General features: G+C 41.8%; 2 protein-coding genes across 3 annotated transcripts in view; both read left to right on the top strand.

Moving 5' to 3' along the window:
• LOC143117447 (uncharacterized) overlaps positions 1-12,180 on the top strand; it is a 14,965-nt gene extending 2,785 nt beyond the window's left edge. Inside the window, exons 3-6 of the mRNA XM_076279167.1 lie at positions 2,116-2,191; positions 2,612-2,738; positions 7,911-8,063; positions 10,151-12,180. Of these exons, the coding sequence (XP_076135282.1) occupies positions 2,116-2,191; positions 2,612-2,738; positions 7,911-8,063; positions 10,151-10,735 (941 nt within the window). The 3' untranslated portion in view covers positions 10,736-12,180. The remainder of the gene's footprint in view (positions 1-2,115; positions 2,192-2,611; positions 2,739-7,910; positions 8,064-10,150) is intronic.
• A 1,572-nt stretch (positions 12,181-13,752) lies between these two features.
• On the top strand, positions 13,753-20,592 carry elavl1b (ELAV like RNA binding protein 1b). 2 transcript variants are annotated; one of them, XM_076279166.1, is made up of 8 exons: positions 13,753-13,890; positions 15,376-15,435; positions 15,584-15,643; positions 15,806-16,001; positions 17,274-17,377; positions 18,256-18,409; positions 18,778-19,003; positions 19,327-20,592. In XM_076279166.1, the coding sequence occupies exons 2-8, from the start codon at positions 15,400-15,402 to the stop codon at positions 19,649-19,651; spliced, it is 1,101 nt and encodes a 366-aa protein (XP_076135281.1). In that variant the 5' UTR covers positions 13,753-13,890; positions 15,376-15,399; the 3' UTR covers positions 19,652-20,592. The 2 variants fall into 2 exon arrangements, with proteins under 2 accessions (XP_076135281.1, XP_076135280.1); XM_076279165.1 differs by having other exon boundaries at positions 18,256-18,412.
• Positions 20,593-21,670: the final 1,078 nt, after the last annotated feature.

Raw genomic sequence — 21,670 nt, 5'->3', positions numbered from 1 at the left:
TCTCTATGGCAAAGCATGTTCATATTCCGGTTTTGAGATCCTAGCAAATTCCTGCATGGCATCCAATTCAAGGCTCACATTGCATCCCAATTTGTTCAACAAATAAACACCTTTTTTGCCTTTACTTTGTTCATGGCAATGCAGTATAAAGTTGAGAATTATTATGACTGCATACACACAGGCACGCAGGCTAACACGCAACCTCGGGTCAAGTCAGGTCAGATCAGTTCGTGTCACCGATATGGAGCGCAGAAAGGTCATTTTTCATCACTAAATAAAAAATGCCATTTATTTCCGTAAATCACACAGCAAATATTTCTGTAAATTGCTCAGCCCCAGAGTATCCCTCCAACATGGCAATTATATTGCCCGATTCAGGACAGTCTGCCCTACACACACATGAAATGCATGTAGAGCTGTGAGCTTGCTGTGGTGAGATACATGTCGAAATATAAGAATTTTTATAATACACTTTTTATATTTTAATTCTTTAAAAATCAAAATAAAATCAATGCTGGTATTAATACATGAAATGATGGCAGATCTGAATAGCCTAGACTCTCCTGAAAAAAACAATATATAATATATGTGTGTGGCACTTACAATGACCAGAATAAATCCTTATGAATAAAGGTAGTGAAAATGCCCTAAAAACAGCTTAGGGTTCTAAGGGTTAACCGTTTGCAGGGTTGCTTGCTTGCTTAACCGTTTGCAGGCTAGCTTGCTTACTTAACCGTTTGCAGGGTGGCTTGCTTACTTAACCCTGTTATTGCCTTTATTACCCTTGTCTCCTATCACGGGACAGTGGAGGGTATTGTCAGGTCCGTCAGTCTAACCATCCAACTGTGTGGGTGTGTGTGTGTGTGAGTTTGTGTGTGCTCCCATAACTGGTCATATTTGCTCCAAATGTTCACGGAGGGCCTCCATATCTCAGCCCTACTGAGATTCTTTGTCCACTTTCCTTTCTGACCACTCGCAGAGGCTTGGGTGTGTGTGTGTGTGTGTGTGTGTTGTCCACTTTCCTTTCTGACCTCTCGCAGAAGCTTGGGTGTGTGTGTGTGTTTGTGTGTGTCTCTGTGTGTGTGTGTGTGTGTCTCTGTGTGTGTGTGTGTGTGTGTGTGTGGGTGTTGGGTGTGCAGGCGTCTGGGCGCTCTTGCTGCACAATAAATCCCTTTTTGTGACAGGAAGAGGAAGTATGATCAGGCATAGCTATATCCTTCATCAGGTGTAATATTATATCTCTGCTTTTTGGATTATTTGTAATTTGATCAGGGTGTATGAAGAAGACAAAAAGGCTGGTGTAGAATAATATGAATTTATATTGAGCTGACAGTTTTATCTGAAGCGATATACAAATGAGGAATTATATGCAGCGAAATAGGATACCTCAAAGTAGAAAATGAACAGCATTTTACAAAACCAAAAGAAAAGAGAGATAAATAAAAATAAATGTGAGTAAAATGTGCCTGCAAAACAAACTAGCTGATGGCAGTTGACAGCTGAGAGCACAGCTTTGGGCGCCTACTCATCACATCACAGGCCTGTTCTCGCGCCGTCATCTTCACAGCACAAGTGTCTGGCCGTGAGAGCTGTTGTTTTCGACCGCGCCTGTTCTTAGGCCCCTCGGTGCCAGATGTCACCAACTTTGGTGCGAATGAGCACGATGTTATGAGCACGATGAGAGTCTGACCCTCCGCTCACAGTCCAAATGGAGGTTGCCTTGGCAATGGACTCGGCTCTGACCTGGCGCAGATCCGGCAGAACTGGACAGTATCTGTTAGGGACTTCTGGTGTGAAAGCCTGACTCTGACCGTGTGTGTGTGTGTGTGTGTGTGTGTGTGTGTGTGTGTGTGTGTGCGTGTGTGTGTGTGTGTGTGTGTGTGTGTGTGTGTGTGTGTGTGTGTGTGTGTGTGTATGTGTGTGTGTGTGTGTGTGTGTGTGTGTGTGTATGTGTGTGTGTGTATGTGTGTGTGTGTGTGTGTGTGTGTGCGTGCGTGTGTGTGTGTGTGAAAGCCTGACTCTGATCTTGTGTGTGTGTGTGTGTGCGCGTGTGTGTGTTTGTAAGAAAGCCTGATTCTGACCGCGTGTGTCTGTGTGTGTGTGTGTGTGTGTCAGCTCCAGAGATCCTCCGTGGCAATGCGTATGGACCGGAGGTGGACATGTGGTCTGTAGGAGTCATTCTCTACATCCTGTGAGTCTCTTGCACATTATTCTACATCCTGTGAGTCTCTTACACATTATTCTACATCCTGTGAGTCTCTTGCACATTATTACAACACGTTTCATATCAACAGTGAGGAGATGAAACTAGTGAATATTGTGTATTACAATAGAATAGAATGGAATGGCCTAATATCCCTGCTGAGATCCCTGCAATAATGAATATTGATATATAGTGTAATAGTATATATAGTGTATATATATATATAGTAGTAACAATGTAGCTTTAGTCGTTTCAGTGCATCCTAAGTTTATAATAAACAGTAATAGTTTAATGGTCTTTATAGGTCATTTTATATGTTGTTGTTCCACTGCCAAGCCAAACAGTGGCGCCTGCTGCAATGGTCTCCCCTGTCTCTGTTTGTGTGTGTGTCCCTCCCCCCTCCGTTAGACTGTGTGGGTTTGAACCATTCTTCGACCCGCGGGGGGATCAGTACATGTACAGCCGCATCCTCAACTGTGACTATGAGTTTGTCTCCCCCTGGTGGGACGAGGTGTCCCTCAACGCTAAGGACCTGGTGAGCTCTCTCCCCCGGGAACAGTGTCTCACACACACATAATATAGCCTACACACACACACACACACATAATATAGCCTACACACACACACATAATATAGCCTACACACACACACACATAATATAGCCTACACACACACACACACATAATATAGCCTACACACACACACACATAATATAGCCTACACACACACACACATAATATAGCCTACACACACACACACACATAATATAGCCTTCACACACACACACACACACACACACACATAATATAGCCTACACACACACACATAATATAGCCTACACACACACACACACATAATATAGCCTACACACACACACACACACACATAATATAGCCTACACACACACACACACACATAATATAGCCTACACACACACACACACACACACATAATATAGCCTACACACACACACACACACACACACACACACACACACACATAATATAGTCTACACACACACACACATAATATAGCCTACACACACACACACACACACATAATATAGCCTACACACACACACACATAATATAGCCTACACACACACACACATAATATAGCCTACACACACACATATAGAGAACACAGCATCACACACACACATAATATAGCATACACACACACACATAGAGACCACAGCGTCTCACACACACATAATATAGCCTACACACACACACACACATAATATAGCCTACACACACACACACACATAATATAGCCTACACACACACACACATAATATAGCCTACACACACACACACACATAATATAGCCTACACACACACACACACACACATAATATAGCCTACACACACACACACACACACATAATATAGCCTACACACAGAGGTGGAAAAAGTACGAAAATATTGTACTCGAGTAAAAGTACCAATACCTTGATGAAATATTATTCAAGTACAAGTTAAAATACCGATCTGAAAATGTACTCAAGTAAAACTAAAAAGTAGTTCATTTAAAATGTACTTTAAGTAAAAGTTACTTAGTTACTTTTTTTTTTTTTGGGGGGGGGGGGTGGGTACCAGAACAACTAGTTTTACCAGAGACTTTCTAATGAGGAGATACAGCACTCAAAAAATCCTCCATAGTAATGCATGGGGTTAGTTTGTAACGCCAATAGTTGTCTACACATCATATGTCTACACATATCACAACCCTTCCACGGCAAAACGTCGACATGTGAATACATTGAGCCAATCATGTGGTGTGTTGTAAAATACATTGAGCCAATCAAGTGGTGTGCTGTGAAGACATCGTGCCAATCATCTGTTGTGATCTCGCTGCTGGAGCAAGATTGGTGTCGTGAAGCCTTACGCACACGCATTTCTGCCGAAATAGATGCACGATAAGTGCCCAAAAAGTGTTGCAATATGGCCGCCGAGTGAAGGTACTTGCCTGATAAGGACGTTGAGAAATGGAGATCTATGTGAAAAATCACCGGAGTTCTCCTTTAAGTTTGAGCAGTAGTTGATTTTCAAAGTTAGTTGCACTCATCCTTGAGTCGCTTTGCAGTGAACAGTAATCCAGCACAACTGAAAAGCCCCTCACAGGCAGCTGAGGCAGGCAGGCCAATGTTGAGTTGCAGAGAGTTTTTTTTATATTTGGAAACGAGCAGAAGGTTCAGCAGATTAAAGGGTGTCGAACTGGTGGGGGAAAGTGGGAAGTATAGGGCCCCAATGGAGGAGAGGGCCATTGAAAAGTGGAATACAGGGGGCACAACATTTTCACCAGGCATTAGTAATAACTCAGGTAATCCACACATAAAAAATCCAAATAACTACATAAGTAGAGTCATGTGTAATGAAGTGGAATAACACAGGGAAAAAGTATTGAACACGCTAAGAAAAAGAACTAAGGCAAGGAAAGGGAAGGAACGAGCTGGAATCTGTAAGTAGTTAGAGAGTAGTTATCCTTTCTATCTGTGCAAATTAATATAAGCTTGGTTAGTAGCTAACATATCGATGGGCTATAAAAAGGTTTTTCATTACCAAGGTGTCACACAAGAAGCATTTCATGATGGATAAAAGCAAAAAGCTCTCCCAAGACCTTTGCAACCTTATTGTTGCAAAACATATCAATGAAACTGGTTACAGATGCATTTCAAAACTTCAGAATCTTCCAGTAAGCAGCATGGGAGCCATTATCTGCAAGTGGAAGAAACATCACTGCATCATCAACCGGCCTTGCACAGGATCTCCTCGCAATATTTCTGACCAGGGAGTCAGAAGGATAGTCAATTCCAAGAGCCAAGGACCACTCGGAGAAGGCTCCAAAAAGACTTGAAGGCAGCCAATTCAATTCAATTCAATTCAATTAAACTGTTCTGGAAGTAACTAAAGATCAGGATTCACAAGAGGGACCCTTGGAATCTGTTTAGAACAATGGGCCAAAATCACACCTGATACTGCGACTAATAAGTTTTGTCATACAGGAAATGTCTTGAAGCTGTCATTACAAACAAAGGCTTCCACAAACTATTGGAGAAATTTCAGTAGGAACGTTCAATACTTTTTTTCCTGTGTCATTCCACTTTATTACACATAACTCTTATGTTTGGATTTTTTATATGTGTGTTAATATAATGTGTGGTGAAAATTTCGAATATACTCACTGGAAGTTTAGGCTAATTACTGAAAAACAAATTAAGCGTTCAATACTTATTTCCACCATATATTTATTTTACCTGAATATTTTAACTTACAAAATGTCAAAATGAATGTCAGACGAAATGTAAAGTTTGACTGAGTGGATTTTGTATACAAAACATAGTGAAAACTGTCTAGTTTGTTAACTACCACAGTCACGAGTTGGGTCGCGATAGTCTGTCATTTTTAAAAAGTGGGTCCCCAGAAGTTTGAGAAACACTGGTCTAAGGTCACTCTCACTTTCCCTTGCTAAAGAGCTAAATGGTTTAGTCCACCTGCACGATTCATAAGGTAGTCTATCTTTTGTTTATTTAGTCTAGTGGACCGCTAATTGTTGGACCGCTAATTGTTGTGCTGCTGGTGCAATGTCTTTCTCCAAGAAAGCCAAGTAAGGTTACTAAAAACAAAGGCCAAAACAGGAAAAAGAGAGACATCAACATGAGGGGAAACAACTGCTAATAAACTTCTTTCCAAAAAAAGCAAAAAAAGGTGAGCACAAACGTCAAAACACGAAATCCCATGGTGTTTGCTTGAATATCTCCGCAATCATTGGTGCTAAAACGAACTGAGACAACCCATTGGAATAGCGGAAAATACACTTTCATAGGTTAGGCTAATCTGATGCATCTCATGATCCAGCTCCATCTCCATCACTTTCAGAAAGACTGCATGGCGTCAGCTTGATTCATGTCCTGTTGTAGGCAACATGCTGATCATTATCACTAGGCTAGTGGTTTAGGGCGCGATTGTTTTTCTCTCCCTTTCTGTTTTCGTCAGTCTTAACTTTTTTTTTTACTCAAGTAATGGATGGGATTTTTGATGTAGCGAAGTACAATACTTCACTCAAAATGTAATCAAGTAAAATTTAAAATACCGATTTTATAAACTACTTAAAAATACAAAATACACAGAAAAACTACTCAATACAGTAACGTGAGTAAATGTATTTCGTTACTTTCCACCTCTGAAAAACTACTCAATACAGTAACGTGAGTAAATGTATTTTGTTACTTTCCACCTCTGCCTACACACACACACATAATATAGCCTACACACACACACATAGAGAACACAGCATCACACACACACATAATATAGCCTACACACACACACACACATAATATAGCCTACACACACACACACAATATAGTCTACACATACACACACACATAATATAGCCTACACACACACACAGATAATATAGCCTACACACACACACATAGAGAACACAGCATCACACACACACATAATATAGCCTACACACACACACATAATATAGCCTACACACACACACACATAATTTAGCCTACACATACACACACATAATATAGCCTACACACACACACACATAATTTAGCCTACACATACACACACATAATATAGCCTACACATACACACACATAATATAGCCTACACATACACACATACACACATAGAGACCACAACGTCACTTGCAGCAGTGCAGTGGCCATAGAGATAGAGGCATAGCAACAGCACACATAGTGCACACACACACATAGTGCACACACACACATAGTGCACACACACACATACACACATAGTGCACACACACACATAGTGCACATACACACATAGTGCACACACACACATACACACATAGTGCACACACACACATACACACATAGTGCACACACACACATACACACACACATAGTGCACACACTCACACACATACACACATAGTGCACACACACACATAGTGCACATACACACATAGTGCACACACACACATACACACATAGTGCACACACACACACACATAGTGCACACACACACATACAGTACACACATAGTGCACGCACACACACATAGTGCACATACACACATAGTGCACACACACACACACACACACACACACACACACACACACATAGTGCACACACACACACACACACAGTGCACATACACACATAGTTTACACACACACACACACATAGTGCACATACACACATAGTGTATACACACACCCACACACACATAGTGCACATACACACATACACACAGTGCACACACACACACACACATACACACATAGTGCACATACACACATACACACATAGCTTACTGGTAGAGTAATGTATGTAATGTAATGTATAGAGTAATGTAAATGTTGACATGTTCCTATGGGGCTGACTACAGATCTAGTGATGTCAGTAAAGTGATGTCATGTAATGTATGGAGTAATGTAATGTAATGTAATGTATGTATGGAGCAATGTATGTAATGTAATGTAATGTAATGTAATGTAATGTATGGAGCAATGTAATGTAATGTAATGTAATGTATGTAATGTAATGTAATGTAATGTATGTAATGTAATGTATGGAGCAATGTAATGTAATGTAATGTAATGTAATGTAATGTATGTAATGTAATGTATGGAGCAATGGATGTAATGTAATGTAATGTATTGTAATGTATGGAGTAACTTCAGTGTTGACGTGTTCCTATGGGGCTGATTGCAGGTGAGTAAGCTGATTGTCCAGGACCCTCATAAGCGTCTGACGGTGGACCAGGCGCTGCAGCACCCCTGGGTTCTGGGCAAATCTGCCCGCTTCTCCCACATGGACACCACCCAGAGGAAGCTACAGGAGTTCAACGCTCGCCGCAAGCTCAAGGTCAGGGGAGACTGACAAACTAGTGAACATACAGTTCAAGGTCAAGGGAGGCTATAGCTAACTATAGCTGTAGCTAAGTAGTGATCATACAGGAGTTTATACCGCACCGCAGGTTTAAAGCCAGACTGTGGTATTATAAGTTAAGAAGTTTAATTCCAGGAGTTTGATGCTTACTGCACGTTAGACTGGTACAGTCAGTCCTCAGACTTCAACAGCCAATCAAAGCACACCTCTCTCTTTCATGTTTCAGAAGCACTGTGTTGATTGGCTGAAATAATGGCTCAATCAAAGGCATTTTCCCATTTAAGAGCCTGTCCTGGGCAGACAGACAAGTTTATTGGAGTGCTAACCCTGGATGGAGATGTAGCGCCCCCTAGCTGTAGTGAAGTGAGATGAAATCAAGGACTGCACCTTTTACTACAGTATGTGAAGTCAAATCAAGTCAGTTTTATTTTTATAGCGCATTTAACATGCACAGAGTGCAGCACAAAGCGCTCCACAAACAAGACACATAACAACAAGACACATAACAACAAGACACAAGACAACAAGACACATAACAACAAGACACATGACAACAAGACACATGACAACAAGACACATAACAACATGACAACAAGACACATAACAACAAGACACATAACAACAAGACACATAACAACAAGACAAAAGATGCTTTTGTCAGATAGTGAAGTGATGCACTCCAGTTCAGCTCCCACTACAGAGCCAACCTTCCTTACCAGCCTGTCAATTCGCCCCACATCCTTCTTCCTTGTGCTTACTCCCCAACATACTACTGCATAGAGGAGGATGCTGGCAACAACAGACTGGTAGAACATCCTGAGGAGCTTACTGCACACATTGAAGGACCGCAGCCTCCTCAGGAAGTTCAGCCTGCTCTGCCCTTTCTTGTAGAGTGCATCAGTGTTGGCTGACCAGTCCAGTTTATTGTCCACGCACAAGACAAAAGATGCCTGATCACCAGCGTACCCGAGACACCTAACGGTACACATACAAGACAGACAACAAATAACAATGAACAAGTAATAAAGTAAATAAATAAGAAATTCAAATAAAGAAAAGTCTGTGTTAACTTAGTCCAACTCAGTCCAATGGCAATGACATGGTGCACAGCTGCGTCTTCAGACCAACCCGGAGGATCCAATGTTAACATAGGCCTTCTGTAAGTGACGTTAGTAGGCCTACTTGTAGACCGCAGTCTAGAGATCACTGGAAGCATAGAAGCTAACCGTCTGAAATCATGGGCGATCCCGCAGATCAGCAACTTGGTGGACCCCCGACAGCGACAGCCTGATGCTCTGAGAGACTGCAGAGCTCCCCAAGTCTCTGTTGACTTGCCTGCAGAGCTCCCCAAGTCTCTGTTGACTTGCCTTTGCCTGCAGAGCTCCCAAAGTCTCTGTTGACTTGCCTGCAGAGCTCCCCAAGTCTCTGTTGACTTGCCTGCCGAGCTCCCCAAGTCTCTGTTGACTTGCCTGCAGGGTTTGCTTCGTTCAACAGTGCTGGCTATATGGTTTAGCAGAGAGGATAATTGCAATTAGCTCCACTGCTAAATGAACTAACTCACTTGGGGTAGCCATTCATTTAATAAATAAAATGGCTCTGAATTTAATTGAAATTAAAAACAGAATCAAACTTCATTTGGAAAATTATGCACATCCTGTACTAAAAATAAATCCCTAATAAGCCGAAGCATATATAGCTGATAAGCTGAATATATATAGCCGAACAGCCCCGTCTTCTCCTCTCCTTTTACTGATTTCTATTTTGAATTTATTTGTGTGTGTGCGTGTGTGTGTGTGAGAGAGTGAGTGTGTGTGTGTGTGTGTGTGTGTGTGTCTGTGTGTGTGCGAGTGTGTGTGTGTGTGTGTGTATGTAAGAGAGTGTCTGTGTGTATGTGTGTGTGTGTGTGTGTAAAAGAGTGTCTGTGTGTGTGTGTGTGTGTGTGTGTGTGTGTGTTTGCACTGGACAGTGCTGTTGCAAGAGTCGAGACTGCATTTTCCTCTGAAGGAGTAAAGTATTTGTCATCGTATCTCGTCCTCTTTGGTCGTCCTCCATCTTGTCCGCAGGCTGCCATGAAGGCGGTGGTGGCGACCAGTCGGATGCACGAGGGCTCGCGGAGGAGGACGGACAGCTGTGAGATGCCCGGCTCCGACAAAACGTCCCGGCAGAGCAGCATGCAAACAGAGCCCGTCCTCGAGTCCCAGACTGACCCGGAGGCCGCTGAGCAGACGACGCCGAGCCCTCGCACAGCAGCGGATAAGCCAGAGGCGTCCACACCCGCGGCCGTGCCCACACCGGTGCCCGCATGCGCCCCCAGCGCGCCCCTCCTGCCCATCCACAGCCCCAAGCCCAGCAGCGGCACACCCCCTCCCCCACCAGCGGCGCCCGTGGGTGCCTCGACCGCACCCCCCCTCACCAGGCCCCCGCTGAAGCAGACCTCGGTCGTCCCAAAGACTGGCACGTTCCCGCTGCGGCTGCCCATGAAGAGCTGCTCGGCGGTGGGCACCTCGGTGGCGGGCACCTCAACGGCGGGCACCGGAGAGAAACATGAGCCAGCACTGGTGCTACCCTCGCCCCCCAGCCCCAAGGGCCTCAGCAACGGCTTTACCACGGGAGTGGACGCGGGCAGCAAGACTGCCCAGTGTCAGTAAGGGAGGGGTCCCCAGGATTAAAAGGGGGGGGGGGGGGCATTGAGGTGTGATCACAGTCAAGGCACTGACATACTGGAACCCCCCCCACACACACACACACAACACACACAGGTAAAACACAGACAAAGGGAATCTCAGACCGTCTTGGACGAGGAGAGGAAGGACCAGAGACCAACTCTGCACATACGGTCAACCTTTTCTCTCCGTGCACATTTGTTCTCAAAGGTTGTGTAATAGACTGCGCTGACAGGCTTCCAACTGCCCGCTTATGACTTGACTGCCATGAAATGCTTTTACCTCCCATCGTCTCTCAGTGTGTGTCCCTCGAGAGGGACATCTGAGAATCAGGTTGATTGTGTCTCCGTCTTCATCTGTACATTTATATAATTGTTAGCATATGCAAATCACAGCAAGCAGCACGCTTCCTTCTATGCTCTAGAGTGCTCAGATTATTGGGATGTTGTGTTAGTGACCATAATATTATATGACTACGTAATTGTTTTTGGAATAATTGGTAATAGCACCTACTATTTGTAAATATAGTTATATTTAAAATATATATCCTTATTGTTCTACTTTAAAAAAATAATAATGTGTCCTCCTTTTATTTGAATATATGGTCATAGCACATTTTGCTTAGCTGTAATCTTCTATCTCTGTCTTGTGTTGCTCCCTCTCTTCCCGTCCCTTGGTTGGGTACAGTTGGCTACCCATGATGCCATGCTCTCTTCCCGTCCCTTGGTTGGGTACAGTTGGCTACCCATGATGCCATGCTCTCTTCCCGTCCCTTGGTTGGGTACAGTTGGCTACCCATGATGCCATGCTCTCTTCCCGTCCCTTGGTTGGGTACAGTTGGCTACCCATGATGCCATGCTCTCTTTCCGTCCCTTGGTTGGGTACAGTTGGCTACCCATGATGCCATGCTCTCTTCCCGTCCCTTGGTTGGGTACAGTTGGCTACCCATGATGCCATGCTGGCCACCGCACTCTCTACCTCCTCTGCAGACAGGGGCTTCCCCTCACGTTCAGCACATGCCCACCCAATCAAAACGCTTCAAATGTAAAGGGCCAAAACCTTAGAGGTGTCAGACACAAACACACACACACACACTCACACACACACACACCCCGCCCACACCAATCGAGGCCATCTTGGTAATGACCACCTCTGAAGGGCTAGTTCCTGGGAACCTCAGTCATCCAATTGGATTAAGCTTTTAGTTTTGTTTGCTTCTTTTCCTTTTTATGTTTCCTTCTAATCAGAGGAAATGAGTTTTAACAGCTTGATTTCAAGTATCAATCCCTCTTCTATCTTAGTCATTGCCAACAAAAGACAAAACAATGTTATGATGAATGATATCAAGAAGCCATTGTATATACTGTTGACTTGTAATTACTCATTACTCATAATTGTGCATAGCATAAAATATTTTACAAATACCAAACATTGCGTAGTATATTGTATTTAGGTTTAATAAACATAATTGTAGGAGATATTTGTGTTTGCTTTAAAGCTATATAGTGTTTTTATGAATAAACTTAAAATTAAAATGCTGTTATACATCTGATATTCTGGTGTTGCAAAAGAGTGAATACTTGCTTAATTTCATGTGTAGGGTACAGTTCATGGGGAAAGGACTGGCAGGTTAATTCATTGTTACGCCCGGCTCATGGCACAACACAAAAGAGGCTGACAACAGATTCCAATTATAAATAAATGATATTTATTTAAAGTGATCTAGAATGAATGGATATGTCTAGGGGTGAAAAATTAAGTGTATGGATGCGTGTTAGTCATATGTAAGTGAGTAGCAGTGGTTTGCAGTGCGTGTGTTAAAAATGTGTCTGAATGATGGGAGAGAGAGCGAGATACAAGGGATGGCGATGATATATAGGCCTACACCGGCGCCAGGTGAGGCCAATCTCCCTTAATTAGGTCTCCCCACTGCAAACCGGCAACCTGCCCGGGTGGCCACCACAGAAAACGGCAGACGGCCCGTAGGGGGAGCAAAGGGGCGTCACATTCATGCAGGATTATGATTGCTGTGAATGGCGTCAACTTGATGGGAGCCTGACATTGAGCCCAATCACTCAAATTGTGAAGCCATTGTCTGGTGTCAAATATGTTCATTTTAGTGTTAAGTGGGCCATTAAGTGATTCTAAGTAATCATTCCTGACCAACACAGTGGTCCCGCCCCCAAACCCATCTGAGTTTTTGTCATCTCTGGAACAGGGAATCCAAACCGTTCAGAGAAAAATGAAATGAAATTCACACCATGAAATCGGCCTACATCTGACTGGCCTGATTAGCTATGTTGTGCTAAGATAGATAGGCCTAAGGGCTGTGGTTGCTAAGAGGAACACCTGATAGGCTGTGAGCTTTAATTGATGTGAGCAATCACAAATTACAAAAAACATATTTCTGCCTATTCCTATGTCAGGTTATTATTTACATTCACAGTTATTCATTTAGTAGTTATTATTATGTTATCTTTGGATTGCACAAAATGTAGGCTAATTAATGAGTTGGGACGGGATTATTTAAATCATTGCAAATACTGCCCAGCCCCAGACTGCAGAAAACCCTGGTCAGTCGGACACTTATCTTACCCAAAGGCGTCTGCTGTGTCCACCATCTATTAACGGTATTAAGAGGTAAGAGGTTACAGTCAGGAGTTTCCTTATGTTCTACTAGTTTTGGGACTGTTTAGAAATGTTTAAAGACTCCTCTGTTCCACTTAATAGCCTATGCAGTTAGCGTTTGTTTTTATGTTTTTTGAAAACTATGAAAGCATATGTAGGAAAATACAAATGGCAATGCAATTTTCAATTCAGTAAGACATTATATTATGCTATTGGAAATGTATAATGCAATTTGAAAATACGTTGTACAAAGTGTATTTTAATTAATTAGTGAATTTAGCTAGGCCTACATAGCCTACCGCCCATCTTCTTCCTCTGGAGCTGCGCGCTTTTGAGATGGGCCGGAGGCGGAGCTTAAACCGGCCTGTGTCGCTGCGCCATCTGGTTGGTGTTAAAAGGTAGCTAGCTTCCAAGGGGAACCCATTTGCAGGACAAGGACCACACGACCATCAAGATCAAATTGCTGTAACTTATCACCTTCAGGTGACGGAGGAACATATACGCTTCGTTATGTAAGTATTTGGTTTTATGGAAAATATCAAATTGATTTGCTGTGTTAAGGACGACGCAGTTGTACGTTAGCTTTGCGAACATTAAAGCATGCGTGATACGCATATAAGCCGGATCCATGTGGCGAAAGAAAGGCCGCAAAGGCGCCTAAGTTAACATTAATACTAGGCCACGCATAAAATGGTTGTCTCGAGTTAATTATCCTGTGTTACATCGACGACACGATAACACAACAACATGCAATTTACAGAAACTCCTGAATCTACCCTGAATGTCCAATTAGTTGTCGTCGTGTTGCATTTGGACGCTAATGTTAGCCTAGCATACTGCTATAACTAACGTACCTGCTAAGTAGCATAGTAACGTTGTCTATGCAGGACGACAACCCAAAATTCGTTGTTTGCTCACGGCGCTTCATAAGCTAACCTAGTTAGTAAAGGTTGCAGCCGCCATCGAGTTTCAGGCTTTCAATGTGGGTCGTTCATTGCTTAAAATAATACATTTTCATCTTTTGGACAAAATCGTATTCATAACCATACCCATCTTATCTTATAAAATGTTGATTAAAGGTTTCAGTGTCTGTCTAAGACGGTAGTAGCATATTAGCCCACCGGGTAACGTTAGCGTGTTTTGTCAGCTAATGGTAAGCTACCCAGCTAAGTTACCACTAGGCCTCATTTGCCTTTGGACGATATAGACCACTGTAACGTTAACATATTTGGTTTGATTCGATGGTCAGCAATTGATGTTTGGTATGGTTTCATTTTACTATATCTTCAGAAACTCAGTTTAGCAACAAACCTAAGCCAGATTAACGTTATGTTCATGACCTGGCAGCCTGGTTAATGTTAGCTAACTTAGCGTGTTAGCTAAGATAATAGTTGACGTTAAACGCACCCAATTAGGCGACATTATGAACTGGTCTTGCATGAATTACTACTGTGCAGACAGTTAATTATATTTACTTTTATCGGTTTTCACCGGTTTCTTATAATAAAAGCGTTTGTCTTAACATGAAACCATTTACTGGAATATGATTAGCACCATTTTGAGTGGCCAGGTAACGTTGATTGGCTGGTACGCAACGTGAAGCTAACTTCCAGCCATTTGAGCGGTATCGTTTAGTCATGGGGATTGTTCTTGTAGCTGAGGATCAAGTTTCGACGCGTATTATGCCCTTTGGCATTTTAAATGCATTTCGCAGGTAGGCTTGCCCAACGTTCAATATTGTTAGCTGTAACAAATTAGTTAACTACATTGCATATCTATTAACTATATGGTGAATTGTACATAAGAGGGTTAACGTTCGCGGACCACTGTTGGCTGTTCACGTTATAACGTTACTAGGTTATTCGTACTAGCAAATCTGTTTAAGCGTAGTTTTGTCCGAATGGTTGGAATATCGCTACAGGAGCTTGTAACTATATCTTGACTCTTAATCGTAGTGAAAATGTAACGTCTGATGGCGCTATGCATGTTTTTGGCAGACTTGGAATCAGTAAAGTGTCTACATGGCAGTCAGAAGGGGCCACATTCGATACCTAAAAGTAAGTAAATCTAAGTTGGCTTGCAGTTTATTCAAGTCAGGAGCTTGTGTTTGATTTCAGGGTGTTTGCGGTCATTGTGAACAACCAGTGGCTCTACCAGTACCTCTTTGATCTTTTTGTTAATATCTTATTGTCTCTCTCTTTACAGGTGTGTGAAGTGCAAAGCTGTCAGGGCAACGACAGAGATTCACAGTCACACATGAAATCTGTGAGTCCATTGAAAACACCACTGTATGTCTGTAGAGTAATGTACCGTCTTCCCTGCGTTAATCAGGGTTTTTAGCACAATAGGGCAGACTGGAGAACATGCGGTTCAGTTTCTGCTCATGTTCTGGGTGATTAGTTTATCGAGTGATTTTTCTGCCCACAGGAGGCGTATGATAATGGGTACGAGGACCATATGGGAGACGAGCCCAAGGACGCCAAAACCAACCTGATCGTTAACTACCTGCCGCAGAACATGACGCAGGACGAGCTCCGCTCCCTGTTCAGCAGCATCGGGGAGGTGGAGTCTGCCAAACTCATTAGGGATAAAGCGGCAGGTAATCCTTATCAGAGAAACCAGAGTGAGTCCAAAGCCTTTTATTTTACCTTCTACTCAGTTAAGTCCCTTTTGGGGGGGGGGGGCGAGGTCCGGTTTGATCTTTCCAACCACCCCACCCCACCGCACCCCCACACCTCTCCCCTTTTTTCTTGTCTTTAATGCGCTCACTCGATTTTCTTTCCCACCTGGTTTGTGAAGACGGTGCATTTTGTAAAGATATATAAATATGCATTTTCACTTGGCCAATGATTTATTGATCTATTATTTGATCATGGTTTGTAGTTCCCATAATCCCCTGCACTTTCTGAAGTGTTCACACTTGTACCACCTGTTCAGTGTTCTCTCGTTTTATCAATGCTTCTTTGGTCCTCCACGTTCTTGTGTTGAGCTCTTTGATATAGCACGGTGAGTTAAAAACAGTCTTTGCCTGCTGCCTGTATCAACATTTAATTTACTTTTAAGTCTTGACATTTTTGCAATTTGGTTATTTTATTTTTGATTAGTTTCTCAAACACCTCTTTTTTTATTCTCCAGTTTACTGTCTTAAGAAATGTATTCTGTATTTGTTTTAGAGGTGAAGTTTCAAATGCCTTGATCTAGATTCAGAAATTCCCATTTTTACCACCCTTTCTTATCTTAATGGAGATTGAGCATTAGTCAGGAATCCTAACAAGCTAAAGTATTTTATTTCATATAATGACTCTATTCAGTCCTGTATAAGGCAAACTCCTAATAGCTCCTCTACTCTTGCATGCCGTGCAGCTGCTCGAGGAATCTGTGTTTTTGTCCTTATTGGTTTCCTCCCTGTTTCTTTGCCATGACTGAGGACTACTGGGATTGTGGCGCTTCAGGCCTCTAACTTCCTCTCTGCCTTCCTCTCTGTACTTCACGTGACACAAATGTTCTCTGCTGTCCTTTAAAATGCCTTGTTTTTATCTTGGTGCCTTTTGAGTTACCGTGGTGGTTCTTTCTTTCAGTGGATTTGCTGATGGTTTATCTTGCACTGTTTTTAAAACATTTATGGACATTTGTATTCATTGTCTTTAAACTGTTTGAACGATTTTTTTCTAGTTGTCTTTACTTGATGGAGTTTGACTAGATTGTAAATTCTTTCATCTGCTTTGTCAATAATGTTTTTTATTTTGCAGCTTCTCCTGTATTTTGTTTTGTTCCAGATGTTCAATTTGGGGAAACTCCCGTCATGTTTATTCTTTGGTTTGTGTACAAAACGTCTGCAGAATGTGGACACAAACGTTTGTTATTTTATTTTGTTGTTTTCCTTTTTTTTCTCTAGGCCACAGTTTAGGGTACGGATTTGTTAACTTTGTTAACCCTAGTGATGCAGAAAGGGCAATCAGTACTCTCAATGGGCTGAGACTACAGTCTAAAACTATCAAGGTAACGTGCCTACAGGTGTTTCTGTTTCCATGTGTACTCTCATACATTTGTAGTGCTACACAACTATTGGCAGCCAACAGCTGTCCAGTGATGTTGTTTGTTTTTAACATGTAAGGATTCAACACTTCTGATGTGATGGAGGTCATGGACTACTGTGGATTTTTTTTTATCGTTTTCAAATTTTATTATTTTCACTATTTTTGAATTATTATTTCATTGTTTTTAATTTTCTGTGACCTTTTTCATGATGAGAAATATTTCCAATTGGCTCGCCCTTTTCTGGCAAGGTTTTCTTTTCGGTACAGAATTATACTGAAGTTTCTCTTTCATTTATTTTCTGATGGTTTACAATCCTGACGGATTTTCTTTCATCGCGTATGAAAAGATTTACAAGAGAAACCGCTTTGCTTGAGTAAGATTTACAAGAGAAACCGCTTTGCTTGAGTATGACATTGTGCCGAACCAAAGCCCTGCTTTGTTAGTCTCGTTACAATTAATTTTTATTTTATTATTTCTTTCAGGATTATTACTGTTCTCGATTTGTCCTTTTATTATTATTTCATTGATTTTAATTTTTTTAGCCTAGCTCACAGTTCTGTGTTTTTAAACACTTCCTGAAATGTTAAGGTTTATTTGGGTTTTATTTTCAACTTAATTTCCCCCCTCATCTTGTTTTGACATTATGGTGAATCCAGCAAGACTGTTCTCTAACATTATAGAATTTAAAAAAAAATTTTTTTTGCTAAAAGTGACCATCTAATGTTTTTTTGGGAAATGATGGAAATTAGAATATGATTTGTTTGGTTTGTTTTGGCTTGGCACGGCAGGTGCCAGATATTTGTGATTTTGACCTCTAACCTTTCTGTCCTTGTGGACAGGTCTCCTACGCTCGTCCGAGCTCCGAGACCATCAAGGATGCGAACCTGTACATCAGTGGCCTGCCGAAGAACATGACCCAGAAGGACGTTGAGGACATGTTCATGCGCTTCGGCCGCATCATCAACTCACGGGTACTGGTGGACCAGGCCACAGGTAGTGAGTCAACCCAGGATTTTTTACCATTCATTCAATCATTCAATGTGCTTTACATTAATAAAAACAAGTGCAATAGTATCAAAGCTAAAGTAATATGGTATGTATGTAAATATATATATGTAAACTGATGTTTTGTATATATTCTGTGTATTTTATCGATCTTGTCTTATGTTTGTATGTATGGACTTATCTGCTAAATAAAGCTTTATTCAGTGCACGGCCACTCTGGTAGGATTTGAAAGGATTTTTTAAATTAGGAAAGTTTCAATACTTATATAGAATATATCCTATCTTTGTTTGACCTTAATGACCCGTCTAGAAAGTCTATGTCAATATGTGGCCCCTCTCTCGTCCGTATTGATCAGGTCTGTCCCGGGGCGTGGCCTTCATCCGGTTTGACAAGCGCATGGAGGCCGAGGATGCCATTAAGCACCTGAACGGCACGAAGCCTCCCGGCGCCGCCGAGCCAATCACGGTGAAGTTCGCAGCCAATCCCAACCAGGCCAGGAACTCCCAGCTGCTCTCCCAGCTCTACCACAACCAATCACGACGCTTCAACGGGCCAGTGCATCACCAAGCACAGAGGTTCAGGTTGGTGCCTGATCCCCAATATCTACCTAACATCTTAAACTGTTTTTGTTCGTTTTAATTCCCATTGATTTAGTTGGTAATTTATTTAAATTGTGAAGTTATTCTTTTATTAAAATGACCTTGTATAATATGTTTCCAGGCATACCAAAGTGCTACTGGATTTTATAAACACCGTTTGCTTTTGTTTCGTGTTCATGATCTTAACATTATTGCACATGAATCATGCAAATGTATCCATGATTGGATGACTGCACTAAACGAATCATGCAAATGTAGAAAAGACTCCTGAGACGTCCTGTCTGTGTGTGTCTGACCTGGTCCAGGTTTTCCCCCATGAGCGTGGATCACATGGGCAGTGTGTCGGGGATGAATGTGCCTGGGAATTCTGCGTCGGGCTGGTGCATCTTCATCTACAACCTGGGCCAGGACGCAGACGAGGGCATCCTCTGGCAGATGTTCGGCCCCTTCGGTGCGGTCACTAATGTCAAGGTCATCCGCGACTTCAACACTAACAAGTGCAAAGGCTTCGGGTTTGTTACCATGACAAACTATGAGGAGGCTGCCATGGCAATTGCAAGCCTCAATGGTTATCGCCTAGGAGACAAAGTCTTGCAAGTGTCTTTCAAAACAAGCAAGTCTCACAAGTAGACTATTTTTGTACACAGGGTGGAGGATGAAGGAGGTGTGTTTGTAAAGCCTGATTGTAGAAATGTTTTTCTTTTTTAAATAACTGTATAAATAGAATTTCTACATCTGTAATGTGCATCTTTGTCCTAGAGAGTAGGTGTAGATATCATCTTATTGGATCTTGGATTTAAATGCAAAATCTTTTTTTTTTTTTTTTCCCCTCCAAGATTCGCAAGATAGACCAATTTATTTTCTTTTCCTCATGCAGACGTATCAGTTTTGGTGATTTTGAAGAATGTGCCATATGTATGTAAAGGGAATAAGACTGCGGCTCCGCGGCAGCGTTGCGCAGAGCTGCTCACCAGGCGGCCACAAGTCAGATATAATAGAAGAGAATGTTAGGAAGCCTTAGATTAAAGTAGGCCTCGACCTTCCAGCCCATTAGCGAAGTTGGGACACTCCATGGGTAGTGGAAGCAGGTGTTGCTTACGAACCCAGTGATTCGGGGATGGGGGGGGGGGGGTGGTCCAGTGATTTGAACAAAATGGACACTTGTATACAAAGGACCAAAGGTAAAAAGAATCCCCTTTTTTCTTTTTTGCTTCACCTTCCAAAGTCGTTTTAATACGAGATGACGTTCTGAACAGTGAACATGAATCTATTTTTTTTTTTTTTTTTTTTTTTCTTCCTTCAGATGTAAGCATGACCTGAATTATTTAACTTTTTAGACTGCGGGGGTGTCTGCTTCTCTGAAGTAATTGAAATAAAGTACTTAGACATGTCTTGCCATGGTGTTCATTTGGTGCACAGGAAGAGGTATTCACTCAGTTCCTAGATTGCGAAAGAAATGATGAAAGTGTGAATGCCGTCATGCTGTGTAAAAACATTGTTTTTGTGTCTCTTTTTTTCTTCTTTCAAATGTTGCTTCCATTACAAATATTAAACATTTTGTTTTCATTAAACATTTTCTTGTTTGGTTTGTATTGTCAGTTTTGTTTTCTTTCAAATTGAGCACTTTTTTTTTGTTGTTTTAAAAGCACTTCTCTGCACTCACCTTTGTTCAGTGAGTTTTAGTAATGGAAAATGTTCAATTAAGATTTAGATTGACCCTTGCATATCTTCCCGGCCGCCTCACACAAGCGTGACCAAACACAAATAAGACTTCCGTCAACCCAACATGTAGCCTCCACTAGCCCAGTTTTCTTTTTTCTTTTTCTTTTTTAACTAATATCACTTTCAACCTGTTTTTTCTACTACACTTCCCACTGGATGAAGAAATTATCTTGTATTGTATTATCAAATGATCTGGTATTGTATTCTTAAATGAGGCAGCTTTCTATAGCCATTATTGCATATAAACCAGTCGGTCTGCCCAGTCCATACAGACCTGTAGTCTGACTGATGGCTTTCAAATGTTTTCCATCAACATCTAACTACATGATTCCACCTTTCAGCTCCCAACAGACATTTGCATTGGAGCTGAAGATATGAATACGTAGCGTGTATGATTCTTTGTGTAGAACCACCTAATCTGTCTCCATGGATAACCAAGGAGTCCTGAAATGGGTGGCCTCCTCAATATTCAACTCAAATTTCATCTGAGAATTTGTCACAAACTTAAGTTTGTTTTGATTTTGCTGTTTGAATCATAAATTGTTTAGATAACTACAGGTGGGTCTAAGTTATTACCCCCCCCCCCCAATACATTTCAAAAAAGCAAATATCTCATATATCTAGATTCATTAGATATAAAGTGAAAAATGTCAAGCCTTTTTTTTGTTTCAATCTTGATTATGGCTTACAGCTCATGAAAATGGCTTGAAATATTTCACTCTATATCTAATGAATCTAGAATATATAAAAGATTACATTTTGAAGTATTTTTTGAGACCCACCTGTATGTCTCTATTTGCTCTTCACAGTCTATGCATAAAGAAGTTTGGTTTAGTTAAAGGAGTGACTTCGGAGTCCTTTATCCATGATGTTCCACAGCAATGTTATGCCGTTAGTGGCCACGGGGTGGGGCTGTGTCTAGTTCAA

The sequence above is a fragment of the Alosa pseudoharengus genome, unplaced genomic scaffold (assembly GCF_046254945.1).
Source record: "Alosa pseudoharengus isolate Yale_2024_CS ecotype anadromous, Long Island Sound unplaced genomic scaffold, YU_APseudo_1.1 YU_APseudo_1.1_scf_11, whole genome shotgun sequence".
Taxonomy (NCBI): domain Eukaryota; kingdom Metazoa; phylum Chordata; class Actinopteri; order Clupeiformes; family Clupeidae; genus Alosa; species Alosa pseudoharengus.
This window is presented reverse-complemented; position numbering and strand designations above follow the sequence as displayed.

Excerpts from the sequence above, each read along its gene's own strand:
- elavl1b (XM_076279165.1), top strand. The coding sequence starts at position 15,400 with ATGGCAGTCAGAAGGGGCCACATTCGATACCTAAAA. Across the intron at positions 18,413-18,777 it reads GGTGGACCAGGCCACAGGTA|GTCTGTCCCGGGGCGTGGCC; the intron begins GTGAGTCAACCC and ends CGTATTGATCAG. Across the intron at positions 19,004-19,326 it reads CACCAAGCACAGAGGTTCAG|GTTTTCCCCCATGAGCGTGG; the intron begins GTTGGTGCCTGA and ends GACCTGGTCCAG.